Consider the following 19894-nt stretch of genomic DNA (forward strand, 5'->3'; position numbering starts at 1 on the left):
GACTGAGACTATTCGTTACCTAGTTGTCAATGATGATAATTATGATAAAAATTTATGATAATAATTTATTGATTCATTTTGCACAATTATCAATGCAATATTTTCAATTGCGCATTATTGTGTTGAAAATTAAACTATACCTAAATATTAAACCTACAAGTTAAAAAAAATCGAATGTCCAAGGTGAATAAACATGTGAAATGCAACACGGATGGAACACAGAAGATCATTCCACAGTTTAAGGGCGGCAGCATGAAGGGAACAATCGCCGAGCATAGCGAATGATTTACCCTTTCAAAGCTGAGAGCAAGGCTTAAACTATCATTAGAGGGTAAAATGTCTCTACCATGAATAAGGCCGCTTAATTAGACCGGGTAAGACCATTGATGAATTATCGTTTGGAAATGAATTAATTGTCGCATTTCGCATTTCACTTTTCTACAAGGGGAATTTTGTGTGACCCAAGAAAAGTCGCGGGCTCGCTTAAGATTACTTACATGTAGCTTAAGCGCCGGTACGAGCAATTTTAGATATGAGTGATTGGTTGATATTTTTTTACTAGTTAAGCTCTCTCTTCCAGCTTTCCATATTTCTCTTCTTTACAAGAAAACTGGCCAACGTCGACAAATTTTGTGTTGACGTCTTGCAAGGCTATGTTTTCATGGCAACAGTGGGCTTAAACGCTTGGAACAAGTTACTTTACAATTGAGAAATTGCTTTTTCAACCGAACTATTTCACTCTTAATTGTTTTTGCGCATTCGCATCCCACAGACTTATTATTATGACTTAATTGTTTCTACGTCTTGTTTCATCCCCGTCAATTATATTTCTTTCACTAGTTACCATGGTTGCAACCACAATCTACGTAAACAAAGCAGCATGGGGTGGTTGGGCAATCGGGTGTCATTATCTCTTCGCCAAAGGAAACAAAAAGTAGATCTATTTTTACTAAGTAGTTAAGAAAACGAAGACTTTGCTAAGGAAGTACTTGAAACTTTCAGTCCGCACTTGCTTAGATTCTGCTCGCTAATTCAGAGTTGATAAGTGGAAGAAACAGCTAAAAACAGGTGAAGACATGGGCCATTTTCGGAATTGTTGGAGTAAAGGAACGATTTTGGATACCAAGAAAGGTTCGTGTAAACCGTTCACGTTTTTTTGCTTCCCTGCCTTTATAAGATATCTTGTCATGGTAAAGCAAACACACTGAACTTTTATTAGTAGTATCTAAAAAATTATTTTAGTATGCAATTTAATGTTTCATCGATTCGTTACGCAAGGCATGAAAACGATTGCTGAAGGGAAAACGTTCTGCTTATCTCTATTTGTAGGTCTACCTCTGTCGTTAATCGTCAAGATATGGATTTTTATCGCTTTTTCATCGACGGCAAATGGAAATACATCTTCGGGTAGGTATTAAAAGCTTAAAATCCGCCACATTGGAGGAAAATCCGCATTTTAGTAGTCCCAAAGTGAGTCTTCATTTGTCACTTGCGATTCATTCCTGAGTTTGCAAATATTTTTCCTGCACCTTCGAAGAGGAAACTTGTACTTTGAAAAGCCTTCGCCAAAGGATTGATGCTTTTTCATGATTTATTGAGATTTTATTTTTGAAAATTAAAGCAACTGCTTTAGTGGCATATTCATTAACAAGTTATTTTAGGGATATATGTTTAGCGTTTTGAAAAGAAGTTTGTTCAAACTTTTTATTTTTAATTTCAACGGATTAGACCAATTCGTTTCTGTTTATTGAACGAGAACCTTCCCTGAAATTTTTTCATTCTTTGAAATCTGTCATATCGTCGCAGGAAGGCACTGTCAGTGCCTTTTGTTATTAATATAACTACACAACATTCCAAAAAGGGCTGCATGCAAAATTTAATAAATTTAATGTAACGCTTGAGTTAATTAGCTAAAAAAATGCACAATTATGCACAAAAAAACCTTTTTAAGATAGACCTGATCAATTTCTTACAATCGTTCATTTATTTGAATCATTTTCTGCAGTTATGATGCCTTCGCCTTTTACAAAACCCTTCTTTTAGAATTCACCATTTCGCTCATACTTAAGGGAATAAAAAAGGTGTTAAAAGAAATTGGCGGGATGGTTTCCTTTCATACAATGATGTTTAAAATCAGTGAGGCAGATGCGTGGTTCGTGACCAGAATTTCATCACGGATCATTTCATGTTATGTTCAGAGCACAAATTTTATTACGCAAGCGACAATCTCAGTTTTTGTGTCATCCTTTGTGAATAAATTTCCAGAATTATTCAAAAGTCCGATATGACATACTTGTAAAATTATTCAAAATTGCTTAAAATGGCTTCAAATCAATTTAAAAAGTCAAAGTTTGGCTGATTCTCTCTTCTGTTTGCATAGTCTCAATAAAATTCTGGCAAAACATCTTAACTACCCTAGCAACGTCAAAGTTTATCAAGAAAACCTGAAGCAGAATTTTTAATGAATATGGATCGCATATCAATAAATAATGCGCAGGAAACTTTAGCGAGAGGCAAACGTAATGTTGCAATGAAAAGCGCTCCAGTTTAAACTAAATCCGCTAGCTTCTTATATGTAGGAGTGTCATAAAATAATTACTAGAAATATAGGAGATATCGGCATTGATCAAAGTCATTTTACGACCTTTACGTCTCGTTTTAGACATGTGGATTTAGAACGCAACCTGAGAATTAATCACTAAAGGATTTACTAAGAAAATGGTTCTGAACTGTCACCCAACTCAATACTACCACCTTGAAATTGTGAGCGTTTACCTTAATTTATTGCAAAAATTTCTAAAGAAAAGATTTCTTTGCACTTAGTTTCAACACACTCAATAAAAGCTCATGGGTAGTACCAATTAAAATCGACGAGGAGAAATTCAAATCCGTTACTAAACTGTAAATAACGGCTTCTTCGCGCAATAAACAAAAAAATAAGATGAATTTGATACTTTGCCATATTGAAATTGAAACTTGGATGATGAGAGCTTGTGCAATAAATTGGCTTTTATTAACTCCCAAGCAATAATGAAAGACAAGAAATACCAGCTGCGATTACACTTTGTGTTGACATAATTCCAATTTTAAGGAAAACTGTTACTGACGAACAGTGTGCTATGAAACCTAGTTCTCTCGAGTACCGGATTAATTTCAAAGATGCATCGCCCTTGAATCGCGTACCATCAAGTCTTCGGTGTTTGCCCGGGCGAGTAATCAGTTCCTGTCGAAAAATTATTTCCATTTTTACTGCACTGTGGTAACTTCTCTATTTTCCGCTTTTATTTGGCTGAGATGATGACCATTCTTAGACTTCTTACGCCTTTGTTGATGTTTCGGAACTGAACAAAGACACAGCGGCAAGGCTTATTAGATGGTGCAAATTTTGAATATGCATACGAGTAGCATTTTAATAAGAACCTTACCAAAGCGAACTAATCACGTAACTTTGATGCCTCACCTGGAAAAGCGCTATGCTGGCTCTGGCTTCATTTTCTAAGGAAAACGAGCAAAATTATAAAGCGAATTATTAAGAACGAACTGTAATGCATACGGTAAAATAAAAATTATTTCGAATAAAAATTTGTTTTAGGGCATATGAATTTTTAACGCGTTTGAATGAGTTAGTAGGAGGCTTCAATTGAATCTCACATGGAAATAGAAAACATCCAAGATAATCCGTTTTGCAGGTGGTTAGCACAGCAACCCGGCTCATAAGCAAATTCGACATCATCTCCAAGAAGAGACTCCCAATTGGTATTCAGACTAAACCCATATAAAATGACAAAACAGAACGTAAATAAACCTGAGTGTTCAAGTGGCCGCTTATTGAAAGACCCACCGCCTCAAAGGGCACGAAAAGCTGATTTTTGTTGGCTATTTCTCATTCAAGATCGAGGTTTTGACAGATTTTAAATTTACAAAAAATAAAGATCTCACAAAAAGAGCAGTATGGGCTGGTGCTTGAGATAAGACTCTCTATATCATTCCACAAAGTTATCGCGGGACTTTCGAGAAACGAACACATCGAATGTATCGTATATTTTCCCACACTTGTGACAAATTTTCAACGGTTTTTTCGGACAATTATCCTTCCCACAGAGTTATAAGGCACAAGGCCGTAGTTGGCGGTGGGAAAACTTATTCGAGAAAATTATTTTCACGTCTTTTTCTTTGATTACTTATACTATCTCTCGACCTTTGCACGACCAATGACCTCGCTTGCACGAAATTAAAAACCGAAAGGGAAGCAAGTTCAAGGATAATCGTCCCGTTGTAGTTCCTTTTAGTTCTCGTGTCATTGGCAAGCTTCACGCCTCCTTCATTGAAAATGCTGAACGAGACCTGGGGAGGGTGGCAAACCCCAAGGACAACAGGAATGAATTCTGGTGTTCGCTTCATTGTCCCCCGCCTCGTCCTAATCAAAAATTACAAGTTACCGCCACGAGGCGTATAGCCAACAGTTCCAGACTTCACATAAGAGTAACAATCTGGCCAGGGTTGCTCAAAGCTGGGTGAAGATAACCCAGGATTAGCGTGAAATTTGATTTCAGGTCTGAAAGAGAAAATTCAGTTCAATTTTTTTTTTTTGCAATTTGATCGTTGAATGTTCTAAAAAGAATAAGAAAAATCTTTCCCTTAAAGGCTTTTGAACAAAGAAATAAAGAAACATGGATTAAATTCAACCCCAGGGTAGCGCTAATCAGCCTTCGAACAAATGGGCCCAAGAACTCTATCTGAACTGATAAACTTGCCCTTTTTTTTGCAGTGAATTACTCAATATCTGTAGGAGACCATTCTACGGTCACTGAGTCAGTCAGTTGGTCCGTCAGTGGGTCGTTCAGTGAATATCACACTACTGAGGGGATAAATGTTACAGCCATAATGTCCCACGTCATGAGCAACTCTGTCCCAGTTTCCTCGTCGCCTATGCTGCCACCACACTGTTACCGTGTGTGCTACTGCAATAAATCTGTTGGTGAGTAGTGGAGAAATACAGTTGGAAGACATCCATAGAGGAAAAATCAGTTTTTCGTCCAATAACTCGACCAAAAAGATTTCCTTCAGTAACTAATTTATGGAACATAATCGCTTGTAGTTTCAAGAGGGACCTTTTGCTTTGGCGAGAGTGTTTTAGAACTGTCCGGAAACTGACATTTCACTGTACTTGGTTTTCAAAACTCTGAAGAACAGAGGCATTGACACAAAACAAGGAACTTAAAATTCAAAGAAAATCGTAAACAGATGAGAAAAACAAATTGGCGAATCAAACGATATATAACAAAATTATCAATACAGCATAGAGGAAGAACGCGAAAAAATATTTGATAAGTGGGAAGTTGTATATTTAGTTGTGATTGAATACTGTCTTGAGCAATACCACTTCTCTTCATAGAAGACTTCGTAGAAGCGTGTAACATCCCGCGTGCGAAAGTATTAACAATTAATTTTTTTTCATCAAAGGATATGCCACTTCTTCCATGAAGTACAACATGACATTACACTCGTCTTCCGCGATGTATAACGTGACCGTGAGTGCTATGGGTAACATGTCGTCGATGCCCTCCTCCGATGACTACAACATGTCTTCAGGGTCCATGGATGCATCTCCCCACGTGAGCCCCTCCCCATCTAGTTCCGGTATGGCGTACACGCCGAGCGCAAACGTCACGCCAATGCACTACTCTTCTACTCCATGGCCTGCACCGAGTTCTTCAGTGTCTGAGCCTTTCCATTGTCCGAATGTGTCTTGTTGGGTGGAGATTGAGTGCATGTCCCGTGAGTAAAAATTATCAATAATTCTAGTCTGGAATTCTTGTTAATTTGAAACTCTTCGTTGGTTAAGATGAGCTTAACATTTTGTAGATTACATAGTTTTCATGTCCTTTGAGTAGATCCAAACTATGCTTTTTTTGCTCAATTTTCAGATACCCATAGCATCTCAAAGACCTCTTATGTATCAAAATCATCTGTTCCACCAACAGTTTGCTCAGGGGTCGTAGACTGCAATGGTACGTGCTGCATTAATTAAGCATATCAAAAATGCCACTAATATTCGATTTGTTATACCAACCTATAGGCTGCCTACGTAATTTCTACCTTTATCCCAAATTACAAGTCATGAGATTATACTTCTTGATAATAATAGACTATGTGGCCGATTTTCCTAAGCTCTAAGCTCGCGATTTGGATTATCCAAATTCAAACTAACCTACAAGCTCGTGATAATGGCGAACTGGTTTATATACTACCAGTCGAAGTTTTCTCTTGCTGCCAACAACGCCGGGTGTAAGTGATGTGTTTCTCCTTTCTTGTAGACGTTTGTGGCGGTAGCGCTGAAGAGGATTGTGGCATATGTTATGGGGTAAGAAAAGAGACATTTCTGATTGCCCATGATCCTTTGTTTTAGTTTTCAATAGTTGTAACACACGCAGTAAACTACATGATGCAAAATCATGAGCAATCCTTTTCGAGCCCTCCCCCCCATAAGAGAGCCATGAATTATCAAAGGGAAATGAAGAGATCTTTCTTTCGACAAGGACATCATTTGAGGATATGTAATGTCTACTTTTATTTACCCCAGGTGAAATTGCATCATAAAAAACAAATTTCCATTAACATCCATTTAAAGAGAAATGTGGAGAAATGGAAGAGAATTTGGACAGCGTGAAGGCTTGGGTATGAAAACTCCCCTTGACCCTAGAATGAGTAGTGCTTTATAATTTCTACTTTCCTCTAATATCCACTCAAAGGGAGATACGGGGATAGACGATCCGAGAGACTGCCTTGGAAATTGCGGAGGAAGTGCAACAAACTCGAGCGATACTTGCTTTAAATGCCTATCAGCTAGTGAAGATAACGTTTTTAAGGATTGTAACAATGACTGTCACGGGAATGCAGCCCTTGACGACTGCCATGTGTGCACCGGCGGTAATACGGGGAAAATGGCCAACCACTTAAAGGATGCATGCGGTATGTCACCTACCAAATTATAATCCTCTTTGTCTCCCTCTGTGATATATAAGACGACGAGGCGAGGAGAAGGTTCATTAATGCTGAGAGTAATATCAAACATAACTATCCCGCCGAAGATTGATGACCAATGCAGTTTCCTGATAAAATCAGCGTTGACTCTAATTTTGACGTTATTTTGCTGTCTCAAATCGAAAAAAACCTTTTCGAAACAAAGATAGGCAAACTTTTTGTTTCTCTTCAAAAATAAAAAGTATTACATCTTCGTGCGTTAGGATAATGGTTGGATAATGACATATTTAAGAAAATTATTGTGCATAACTGAAAATGAACTAAGACATAGAGAGAAAGTAGGGTTAACGTTTACTTCAAAATGAAATAGAAATGAAACGAAGAGTGATTTACTTTGCAAAAAACTGCAAAGTTTGTATCCCAACGAGGTCAACTTAAGCCTCATTCCTGTTCGGAGGCTTCTCAACAAAGCACACAACTGGTAAATTAGCTTGTTTCATGGAGCACTGCAACAAATGTCATGGTCTATTCTGCTCTTTTTTTACTGCCTACAATCTTAAACTAACAGGAGTGTGTAATGGGACCAACTCGACATGTATTGGATGCGACGGTGTACCAAACAGTGGTTTAGTGTTTGACGCATGCGGTAAATGCGGAGGGGACGGAACAACGTGCACGGCTCTCACGACAACTGTTCCACAAACCATTGCGAGCGGCCAACCTAAAGTCTGGGTAATTGGTGCTGGATTTAATGCAGGAATCGCGACTGTGTGTGTATTGTACAACCCAGATAGTGGAGTAGAGGTTGTTAATACTACAGGTATAAAAAAATCTTAGTTCGTGTAAAAACTGAAAGTTCCTACATAATACATAATATCATCGATTACACAATCACGTCATTTGTTGGAAGCGGGGTAAATATTTGTGTGCTTTTTCTTCCTGTTAATGAATACGCTCATATGGGAAAAAACTTAGCGATCAGGGCCAAGAAAAACCGCTCTTAATTCACGCACCTGGCCTAAATATTGCGCTTTATTTAACGATGTAATTTGAATGGACCAGGAAGTTCATCTCTTGGTTGAAAGAATATATAGAAATTAATTTTAGTTAGGTAGGTTGAGCTCTTGTAAATGTGTTACCACCGTTTAGAGAAACTCTTTTCATGGTCTTGGAGAGAAAAAAGTTAAAAAGGTCTTTTTTTTTACATTTGTAAACTGAAGGATCCCAAACGACCATTATGAAACCCTTTAAGTAGAGATCTACTAACGCAAGCATAATGATTCACTTTCCACCCTGAGGAATCTTTGTGATTAATGGATTCTTATATCCTTAAAATTCTCTTTCAAGCCACCCAAAGAAATCTCACCCATGCTCACTGCGTTTTTCAACCATGGCCTAATTACACCGCGGGAAAATACAACCTTTCAGTGATACTCGTCCACGATGGTGGGGAGCAGATTAAACTCAACGAGTCAGTTCCCATATATTATTACAATAGCTCAAACCTCGCTCTGAGGAATGTCACGCCATATGAAATTCTTAAGGACGACTTACCGGAAAACGTGATACTTGTTGGCAACGGTTTCTTCGACTGGAAAGAGACCGTGTGTTATTTCAATTCCAGCGAAAGCAAAGACATCATCTTTTTAAACGAAACTCATCTCAAATGCAAAGTAAGTGTTTATACCGGAGGGGAGGGTCAGAATGCTCATTGTTTCGCCAAAGGGTGAAAATCAGTTAATTTGAAATCACTTGGTTTCCCTAACAAAGAGATTCTTTCCTTCAGCAAAGACTCTGACCAAGGGTGGTCACCTCTGATCGCCTTGCACATTTTCCTGCTGACAGCGATCTTTTATATCATTTAGCAAGTCTCATGAACAGTGCAGTCAGTCAAAGTAATTATTATTATGCTTTGCTAAGCTCATAAGTGAAACGGCGCCATTAAAAGAATCATCGTACACCGACACATTCGGTTAAAGGAGCCATGGTTGTCATTACATAATGAAAATATTAACCTTAAGAAATAGCTAAGCGAAAGAGATATTTTTCACCGTATTATGCTGAATAGCTTGCAACGCCTGAAATCAAATAAGTACTTCTCTGATTTCTGAACACCAGAATTAAAAAAAAAATAACAGAAGGTGACACATTTCGCTCCATCAAACTCTATACCTTAACTTTAATTCGTAGGCACCAGCAGCTGATACCTCGACCCGGTTCGACGTGTCTCTTTCCATGGATGGTGGACTCAACACCGTTGGTAGCGCTATCCTGACTGCCTATGCACGCGCACCCAACGTCACCACTGTGAAGTTCAGTGACACAGCCACCATGATACTAGTTCTTTTCGACATCGATATTGACATTGCCAATGACGATGAAACTTGCGAAAATTTCTTTACCGCAGCAGTAGTTGTTACTTTTGGAATTGACGCAGAATGCTACTTAAGCAGCTGGCGAGAGGTAACTATTCTCCTTGGAGCCGGCGCAAATGTTACCACTGGCGACAGTTTGGTTTTTAAGGATAACGTTTTCCAAGCCTACGGAGAAACATACAGTGAGTTTTACAGTGGTTCAGTTCCAGTCCAGGGGCCTGATGATCCCTTACGGCCCACACCCGTAATCACAGGTAAATTCAGTTGTGTTGTTCAAGGAGACCTCATATTGAATGATGATGAAGAGGTTTATTACAAAGAATTAATGTTGGGTTAGATGTAATTTTTGTAATTTCTTCAAAGGACAGAGTATTTCAAGTGTGTTTGTGAATTTAAGCATGTGACCTCAATAACTGTAGGCTGTTAGGCAAATTATATATTATTTTGTTGTTAAGGCTCAACTGCTGTAGAATTTCCATATTGACTTACGCCCAGGATTCACCTTCAAACTTTTAAGTTTTTAAAAATACTTGACTTGTAGTTTCCGCACACAGATCACTTTAATTTAGTATATACCACACAGCCATTTTCACGCGCGCTGATCGGCAAGTTCGGAGGTGAATAGCACGTACTATTTACCTTTCGTGTAGCCGAAGAGACACGTGTGCGTTCCTTGCACCAGAAAATATTGAGTTCGTTGCAGTAAGTAATTAGTTAAAATCATCTTTTTGTTTTATATTATCTCCCTTTGTTAGCATATACTGAAAAAGATTTAACCTGGCCACCTCCACTTCGCTAAATTGTTGTGAATGATATTCAACTTTAGCTGGTTAACATTAATATGACATTTCAAACAGGATCAGCCTCGTACAAGGATAATTTTCATACAGAGGGTATGAGGTCTGTTCAGTTTTTCTTTTTTTCGTTACTTAATGAGTTACCGTATTTCTTTCTGCAAGGTCCTGAAGTTCTTTCCTCCTGCGGAAACCTCTCTCTCTCTGGATCCCAGTCCTACGGAGGTGGTGGCCGGCCACTCAACTTTAAATGGTCCGTGACATCGCCTGATGACAATGACGTGACAGACATTAAAAGTGTCCTCGATGCGCTGAGTTCAGATGATGATAGCGTGAAGATCTATGGGGGATTACTTGAATCAGGGAAAACATACATGTTTCACCTTGAAGTGGCAAACTTCCTTAATCGGAGAGATAATCATACTCATAAAGTAACTAAAAATTCTGATCCGGTCCCAGCCCTAACGCTGAGTTCAAGCATCGATCTAATAGACGGGGAGGTTTATGTATCGGAGGATTTTTCTATCAAAACAAACGCAATTGTAAGTAAATCCATGATGTTCACATTGAAAGCGGTCAATTCTTCATCTCCTTCCTCATCCTTTTCTTTCCTTCTTTACCCTTCCTCCACATCTTCCTCTTTCTTCTTTCCCTCTCTCCTATTTCCGTATTCTGCTCGTACTTTTTCTCCATTCTCCCTTTTTCCCCTCTAATTCTTCAATTTTTCTTTCTTTTCCTCATTTCCCTCCCATCCTATGCATCCCCTTCCTGCTCCTTCTGCCCTCTCCTATTTACACAATTGTAAATGAGTTTCATTATCAGGTCTACGTAAGAGCTAATAACATCTTTCACTTTTTTTTCTACAAACACTTCTTCAATAGATTCTACTAAGCTTCTGTGGTATTCCTTTCAGGAACAAGAGCCTCTCTCTTTTTTCAACTAAAACCCCTGGGACATTATTTGATGAGGGGATGCCTCATTCCTCCACTAGGAGCAGTGAAATAATCACTTAGATTTCCATCACTCAATCTAAGTTGTCGTGTGAGGGACATCGTACATTAGCACTTTCTTTTGTTAACCTACGATAATACAATTCTTAATCTACAGGTAGCACCTTGTGTCAACAACACTAGAATGACCTTTTCATGGATAGTAACATGTACCAACCCAAACGCAGAACAAAAGGTGCGAGACAGTGCTTCGTTTCAGAACACGAAAAACAAGCCCGCTCTCAAATTAAGTCGCGGGATACTGACAGCGGATGTCAATTGCACATTCAAAGTAACTGGAAGTATGAGCTATGATGCAAATATTAAGAGCTCCGTCAGCGTGGTCATTAGGGCTTTGACCACTCCACTCGATCCCTACATATCTGGAGGTGAGGACTGTTTCATGGATCTTTTCCGGCTCCTATTGTCATTTCTTGATGTCTATTTGTACTTTCTTTCTAAGAATCGTTTTAAGCGCGAATATTTTTACAAAGCATACCCAAGGATTTTTAATTTGAAGTATTCGATGACAAATTCGGTTGGCAACAAGGTGGAGTTCTGAAGTTGACGTAAAATAAATCAAACAAACAGGATAAACTATTCCGGCGACGCATTTTTAAACTTTATCCCTACCCCTTTTTTTAGGTGATCGACAAATAGGTCTCGAAAGTGGGTCGGTAGAGCTCGACGCTGAGACGTTGACAGTGGATCCTGATGATCTTGACGATTCCGACGGAAACTCTTTTAAATGTGACTGGAGCTGCAAAGATGGTAATGCACCCTGCCGCTCAACTCAGGACAGTTCCATTATATTACGCGCTGATTCTCCATGTATAACTGCAGTACAGAGCAAACACTTTGCAGCAGGAAAATCTTACATGATCAGGTATGGGTAACAATCATCTTCATCAATAAAACTATTAATGAGTCTAGCAGGTAATTTAGTGTTGACAACTGGGTTGAAAACGTAAATTAGCCACCGTAAAGGGTAAAAAAGCTGACGTTTCGAGCGTTAGCCCTTCGTCAGAGCTAATTTACGTTTTCAACCCAGTTGTCAACACTAAATTACCTGCTATACTCTCCCACCGACGCAGCACCACAGTTTCTTTAGAAACTTACCCCTTTATTAATGAGTCTGTCTCATGTAGCTAAGAGCTTAGTAATTCCGATACGGGAGTCTAACAAACGCTAAATGGTAGGATCTGGACTCAGGCTACTATTTATTGTTCGGAGAACCACATGGCTGAGTCATGGTCACGATTAATTTCTAAGAAGTACCAAAGATGGCCTTCTGTGGTTCCTACCGCATCCCCTCTTGCCAGTGGTAAACCAAAGATCACTTCTTTCTCCATATCTCAATAACCTATGCACTAATTTCGAGCAAATGGTCTTTGGAGATGATTATGACCTGACTAAACAGCTTCTGTGTGCTTTGTGTGGTGCTGGGTCAAATCAACTAAGAACATAGAGCGGGAAAACAAAATTGGTTGGGTTGTAAGTTCCCTGGACACAACTAAAATGCACAGTTGTACGAAATACTTTTGCCATAGCTGATGACCTTTTCACCACGAGACACTGCATTCAACCGACATTTCCCTTCCCATAGTAAATAGCCATAGACTCTTCAAAAAGGGTCACCGGAAGCGCCTGTAACATTTTCGCAAAAGTGATTTGGTGCCCTAAGTAAAAGGGAAAATGTTGATGCTTTGTTTCGTTACGTTCTCGTTCCCGCCACCGATGTGGTGGTGACGTAGTGTATTTTTCTGCAAACCACTTTATCATCAACGGGGTAAGTTTCGAAAGAAACTGTGTGGCTGCGTCGGTGGGAGAGTATAACTGGGTAATTCAGTATTATCAACTGAGTCGATAACGTAAGTTGGCCTTTGTAAAGAATTTAAAAGCCGACGTTTCGAGCGTTAGCCCTTCGTCAGAGCGATTGGAAGGGCTAACGAGGAGTTAACGCTCGAGACGTTTGCTTTTAAATTCTTGCGGTGACCAATTTACATTATCAACTCAGTTGATAATATTAAATTACTCTTTTTTATCACATCGCTTCAAGCCACCCAAGAATGTAACTTGGTACCATTGACCTGTCAGTGAAACAAGAAGAAATCCCAGAGCGTCTCATCCAGGGGTAGCAGTAATAATCCCAGTCGTAAACTGTGATTAGCTGCCCTTTTTTTCTTCATAATTGATAGTCCTTTACTAAAATGTTTACTCTTATGTACCAGCGTGACTGTGAGAAAAGGATCACGATCAGCCTCTGCCTCTATAACGCTGACCGTGGTGGAAGGAAACCCGCCCGCTGTGTGGGTGGATTTAGCGCAGATGAAGGTCAAAGCAAGTGAAAGAGTAAAATTGGATGGATACTATAACTCAAGCGCCGAGCCTGATAAAGTAGAATGGAGTTGCCCTCCGGCACAAGGTGCGTTCAGAATAAACGATAAATTGTTTTGCCATAAAACATCCAGACTAAGGATTCCATTGCATTCAGAAGCAAAGTAAGAAACTCTCACCTGTTTGTCTTTTAGGTTTTTCCACTGTTGACTTGACCAAATACACACTCGATGAAGAATACTACAGCGAAGGTATATCATTTGCAATGATGGTTATCCCCCAGTATGTTCTGAAACCGGGCAGTAAATATCGATGTAAGTTAACAGTGAGAAAAGGAAGTAACGAGGGTGCAGCATTCGTGGTGGTGGAGGTGAGAACTGGGCCCAGTTCCGGTACGTTCGAAGTTTCTCCTACTTCTGTGCAAGCACTGGATCTCGTAACTATGACAGGTGAGAAACAAATCCCTTTTAATTATTGTTTCTTCCCAAATTTTCGTATGGGAGCAGTCAAAAAGAAGTCAGCATATTTGACTGACCCTGGGATGCTGACTTATCAAAAGCTTAGGACAGACCGAGCACTCTCAAGAGGGCTCAATAACTGCTGGCACCTTACTTTACCAATGCATTGCAACTTCCTCGTTACGCTTGGAGAATATTACTTAGAACTTTGTGCCAATACCGTCCAGGAAAACCTGACTAACAGGTTCCCATGAACAAAACATCTATAAGTTGAACCAAAAACAACGCGGAACTGGTGATGACGTCCACTCGGGTGGTCGTAACATCAGTTACTGCCTACGAAACATATTTTTTCAGGAAAACCCACACCCAGACGATCAGACCTCGCGACTTTCGTACTACTAACTAAGTTCTGGTTATCAAACTTATAGCAAAGCAATGGACAACTGATTCAGACGCTGGCCCACTTCGATATTCATTTGGTGAACTAATTAGTGCAGACATCTGCGAGACATATGGGCCTCCATCTTCCACACCAGAACAGGAAGACATCGTTCCGCCAGGATCTGGTCCAAATAATGTCCTCACCTTATGCTGTGTGATTGAGGATAAGTTCGGATCGTATGCTATTAAAACGTTCAATATCACTTCTAGCCCGCCGGATCCGGCAGATCTAGACCCCGCTGCTTTGGATAACTTGTTCGAAAATGCCATTGACGATAAGTTACTGAGTGGAGACACAGATAAAGCTATGGGAGCATTGATCAGTATAACAGGCACTGTTTTCGACGCCTCCAGTAACACCTCAGGTGAGCGAATGATCGTGGTCATAAGTGATAGTGTACCATCCAAGCGATGATGTACTAACCAATTATCTGAACCACTACATTAACTTGAGTAATGTTTCTCTTCTTTTTTTTCCAGATGAGCTGAAGCGCAATATCTCTCAAAAAGCACAAGCAGCTCTTCTGCAAATCCTAGATGCTACTGAAGTTGACCAAGATAATGCAGCTCCTATGTTGACCGCTTTAGTCCAAACAGACCCAAAAGCTGCCGGTAACAGGTAAACACTGAAGCATTCCGACGATTCCTAAAGTTGAAAATGTTCGTTAATGAAGTAATGTGTAGTTTAAATTAAGGCATTTTGGGGGTTCTTGTTGTTACATTCGAATTTTCGCTGTTTTAAGTGCTTTATTTGCTTGAAGCTTTAGACTTTGTATAAGCGCAAGATTGGAGGTTATCTCTTTATTATCCGTTAGAGCTTCGGACAAATTTAATAAATGTAACCGAATAAGTTACAATTAATATACCCAACGTTTCGACACTCCTGTCTAGTGCCTTCATTAGGGGTGATCTAAACGTTGCAACAAGAGGTCTTTTTATACTATCACTAATTAGATCACCCCTGATGAAGGCATTAGAGGAGTGTTGAAACGTTGGGTCTATGAACTTTAACCTCTTCGGTCACATTCATTAAATCTGTAAACCAGAGTAGCATCAAACCAATTCTGATTGTCCACCTGGTTGCCGTGTGAACTTTAATGTGAGATAGAAATAGTTTATAACTATTTGTCAACAAGAGCGACATATACCGAGCTTGGTTTAGGTATCACGGTAACTTGTCGTGTCAACCTAACTACAAACATATTTAATAGTGACCACGAAAAGGTCTCTAACATTTCTTTTTATTACCAATGTTTTATGATTTTCAATTTATCGGTTAGGAATGCTTATGCCCTTCGTCCAAAGTTCAGGTTCTCTAAAACTTTGCTCTCTCTCTCGTCAGTTACTACTATTAGCAATTACCTTGACCGCCATCAACCCTTAAAGGTGGACAATAAAAATGCTAATCTAATCTCTCCTTTCCTTTTTATGTATTTAGCTCCGGCGTGGCTTATGCAGCAGTGAAGATTTTGGATGGGTATGGCGAAAAACCCATTCCCATTAAAAAGGCAGACGAATTTCTCGATTTTATCAGCGACCTTGCTGGCGACTTTGTAGAAAACGACACCAGCTTACAAGAGGTAGATCAGGACGCAGGTCCAACATTGCTTTCTGATACTCTCAAACATTCAGGGGAAAAAGGGAAAATTGTCGGGCAAATTCGGAACAATCGAACCCTATTGAAGGCACATCTACAAGAAGTTAGTCAGGGCCTGTTTAGTAGTAAGAGTGGTGTAAATGGCCATTGATCGAAAGGAAAAAAATTAACCAGAGCGCGAATAAATCAACTTGTAAGCCCCGTGCACAAGTTCACCGTCCGTGCAGTAATTTGACTTTTCACACTCGTTCCACAAGCCACACAGTTCAACTGACGGAAACTTTCTCTTGATGGAAGTTAGGTTCGGCTGCAAGTACGGAATTTAAGATAAGTTTAGTACTTAGTGGCGCTCGAACCTCCTTGAATACTATACAGTGTTCATCTGATATGAGGTTTTCCTAATACGGCGATCTATGGGATTTCTTAAGATCCCCATCTGTTCTCATTGAATGTGAGAACAACGTTTCATGCGAGGGGTTGTTGTTAGATACATGTAGTACTCTCCTCGAATTTGGCGATCGTTTTCTACACAATCCTAATTTCTTGCATCGATGCACTACCCCGTTTTGCCTATTGAAATATATGCGTTTTGAGCTTTCATTTCTTTTACTTACAGAACGTGGAAGCAGCATTTGATTCTCTTGCGAATAATTTCGCAAATAATCTTTTCCTTAACGACGAGAAGGAAATATTCAATGAAAATCTGGGGTCAGTTAAGGTTAAATTAACAGACTTGAAGAGTGTAATGAAGGCAAACAACAGACCAGGTGCCCCCAGTTTTAATCCTGGCCCGTCACTGGTGAACCTCTTCAGTGGTCCAAGAAAGTGCCAGGGCGGGAAGACATGCCAGGGAGTAGTTGTGCAAGTGGTACAGTACAAGAAGGATTTGATCGCAGTGGATAAAGATAAGCAGGATGACCAAGTTGATGTTGATCATACCCAGGTGAAGCTATCCACTATCCAGTTCAGGGTCACTGGATCACCTAGCCTTAAACACATAGCTGAAATTCGCTGCTTGACGCGGCTTTTTTGCCATCGTAACTCAAGAGAAGTTAAACTGAAATCAAATGTAACCTTGTCCCTTGTGTTACCTACACTTTCGATCATTAACGAGTAATTCCTTTGTGCTTGGATTGGTTCATTATGACAACTTTGATGCGCTCCAACGAGGACTCCGCCATCATATAAAGCAGAACTGTTTTGCATTCAGTTCACCCGTTTTAACCTCATGCTTACTTTGTGTCTTACAGGTTCTTGGCATTGACTTAAAAGACCCAGTTTCGAAAAACCCACTTCCAGTTACAAACCTTCCACAACCTCTTACCCTGACATTCACTGTGTCAGCCCTGCCGGTCGGTAAACAACGTGGCTGTAACTACTTTAAAAAAGATACAAAAACATGGGACAAAAAAGGAATGACCGCCGTGGATGGAGGAAATAACACATTGAATTGTCTTTCAACTCACGCGACATTCTTTGCTCCGTCCAATGATGCAAGTAATGCGACAAACGCCACCACGGCACCACCAACTGTTGGAGGTAAAAATAGGTTTTGCTCTCCTCTCTCTCCCCCCCTTACCCCTAAAACGAAAAAACGTCACGCACAAGTCATTTCCAGTTCCATTTAGGATCTCATCCACCCGCTTTTCCTACCGACACAGGGGGGTAGGGTGAAATCAGTAACCTTGTATACCTGGAGGTGAATTACAGTGCTAAAGGCCTGTTCATATGGAGTTGAGGAAGGTGAGGTTACCTGATTTGGTAAGGTAGCCGGCCAGTCCACACAATCTCTAAACTATCTGGATAACGTTTTTTTGATGGGTGGGGTAACCCGCCATTGCCAGGGTCGCAATTCGTCATGTGAATGTCTCAAGGAGGGGTAACCCGCTTAGCCGGGGTCGCTTTCATGTTACCTTTGCAAGCGCGCCAGAGCCTCTCCCTGGAATCTCGGGGTTGTAAGGTTGTATGTAAACGCAGCCTGTTTTTCGACCACGACTACGCGAGTTACCTCACCTACCTGGGGTCTCCACTTTCAAGTAAACAACCCCTAAGTCGCGTGCTTATCGAATTAAATACCGCGGTGAAATCAGACAAGGAATTTTAACTTAAGACCACTCCTTTAGCAACGTTCACATCAGATCGATCATTGGTTTGTATGTAAATGATTCTCTCTTGATTATAAGTGAAGAAATCTCTCCATTTTCTCATTATTTGACGTTAAACATTTTAACTTTCTTGTTTTGCAGCGACACCAACAGAAAAAGAGGACAAAAACATGACAGCAGCCATCGTGGGCGGCGTAATAGGTGGCCTTGTGTTTATCGCTCTCGTCGTTGGTGTTATATTGTATCTTAACAAGAATAAGAATAAAAACTCAGGGAGGATCTCCCCCGAGGATCCATCTCATTAAGAAGGGAAGAAATAACTATAGGTCCTACCATTCACTAAAGAACATGCAAACTATTTTGTTAAAATATTTCTTGCAAAAAAATTGAGTGTGAACTTTGAACCACTGAAGAAGCGAAAATTCTGGCGCATCTACGCTTGCAAGTTTTCCCTGACGGTTGTAGATGGAAACTGAGATTAGATATTTATTGGCGATTCTTTGAATCTGGTTTGAAAGATTTTGAATGAGGAACTTGTCCAGGAAAATCTTAACAACGACGAAAATCTATTAGTATAGATTATGTGATTAGGACATTGCTCTGCTGGATCCGTCAATAGGATCCAGTATGAATTACGAAAAGATGAAGTAAGAGCAAATGGACAAAACTAACTAGAGTTTTGAGCAGTTTTTTTTCAGTCTTTTCAAAACATTTTTTTATTAATTTTTAGGTACATGATACATATTTCATTGCCGATTTGTTTGAGGCAGCTAATTCCAAAATTTTCCTCACTAACCAGCATTTTTAGTTTGGTTTACATTCGTAATTGATATTCAGAAAAGATCTCCAGAGTCATCTTTGACGATGGCAAGCATTCACCTAACTCTGTAAATAGTTTAATGTGTGTATCATTTTAAACACATTTTTAATCACTAGTAGTTCAAGGCTTTTGAGCTGTTTTGAGCTATGATGTAGTAAGTCATGGGGGGACGGGGGGGAAGGGGGGGAGGCATGCATAAAATATGTTTCCATGGGGTCAGTGACCTCTAGTGAAACAAGGCCTAGAAAGGATTGTAAATTATAAAAAAAAAAAATGAAACAGTTATGCGTTGTCAAATGTAGCATTTGCACAGAAGTACAGATGCCTCCGTTGAAAACATTTTTGATAGGGACTGGTCGCCTCTCCCCCCCATAAAAACCATGTGTACCCCCCCCCCCCCTTCAACACCAAATAACGACTAGTTCCTCATATGCTGATGGCTTTCGTTAGGATTTTACTGGGAGGGTTTTTTAGCGGTGTATACAAGAGAAGTAAAGCCGTTTCGACTACTCGCTTTACACGCAATCAACCTCAAACCCAACAAGCGCTTATCGAGTGAGCATAAGTTTGAAGTTTAATAGACATGCACCCTGTGTGTAAAATAATGTAGGAAAACATTTGCAATAAACTTTTCATAATGTGGTTTTTTCTCTGTGATATTTTCCACCATATAGCTATGTTGGAATGGCCGTGATACGAACTGTAACATTCATGGAAGGGTAAAGCAAAGGGACTGAACCGTTCCAGACACCACAAATATTTTTTGCCTTCCACAAATACCGAATGTGAAATCGTGATACTTGCCGTGTTCTGTGAGATTCCAGACTGACCTGACCTTCTGAAAATCGTCCTAAGTTGTGCTAAAATAAGACAAAGGCGCTGGTAGTTTTAAAATTGCTTATTTGTCTTGCCACTCACCATGACGTAACGTTCTTCGGGCCAAAACAAGGCTGCACTCGAATTCGAGTATCAATTCGGACTAAGACGCGAC

General features: G+C 39.9%; 1 protein-coding gene across 1 annotated transcript; it reads left to right on the top strand.

Moving 5' to 3' along the window:
• Window positions 1-897: 897 nt before the first annotated feature.
• On the top strand, window positions 898-19545 carry LOC131780275 (uncharacterized). Its single transcript, XM_059096894.2, has 21 exons — window positions 898-1131; window positions 1330-1407; window positions 4769-4978; window positions 5464-5778; window positions 5928-6011; window positions 6318-6364; window positions 6753-6972; window positions 7553-7804; window positions 8332-8657; window positions 9175-9613; window positions 10319-10695; window positions 11261-11531; window positions 11788-12028; window positions 13374-13567; window positions 13674-13928; window positions 14369-14746; window positions 14862-15000; window positions 15820-15961; window positions 16595-16921; window positions 17229-17517; window positions 18225-19545. Exons 1-21 carry the CDS (start codon window positions 1077-1079, stop codon window positions 18386-18388), a joined length of 4803 nt encoding a protein of 1600 aa, XP_058952877.2. The 5' UTR covers window positions 898-1076; the 3' UTR covers window positions 18389-19545.
• The last annotated feature ends 349 nt before the right edge of the window (window positions 19546-19894 follow it).

The sequence above is a fragment of the Pocillopora verrucosa genome, chromosome 3 (genome assembly GCF_036669915.1).
Source record: "Pocillopora verrucosa isolate sample1 chromosome 3, ASM3666991v2, whole genome shotgun sequence".
NCBI lineage: Eukaryota > Metazoa > Cnidaria > Anthozoa > Scleractinia > Pocilloporidae > Pocillopora > Pocillopora verrucosa.

Excerpts from the sequence above, each read along its gene's own strand:
- LOC131780275 (XM_059096894.2), top strand. The coding sequence starts at position 1,077 with ATGGGCCATTTTCGGAATTGTTGGAGTAAAGGAACGATTTTGGATACC. Across the intron at positions 1,132-1,329 it reads GATTTTGGATACCAAGAAAG|GTCTACCTCTGTCGTTAATC; the intron begins GTTCGTGTAAAC and ends CTCTATTTGTAG. Across the intron at positions 8,658-9,174 it reads AAACTCATCTCAAATGCAAA|GCACCAGCAGCTGATACCTC; the intron begins GTAAGTGTTTAT and ends TTTAATTCGTAG.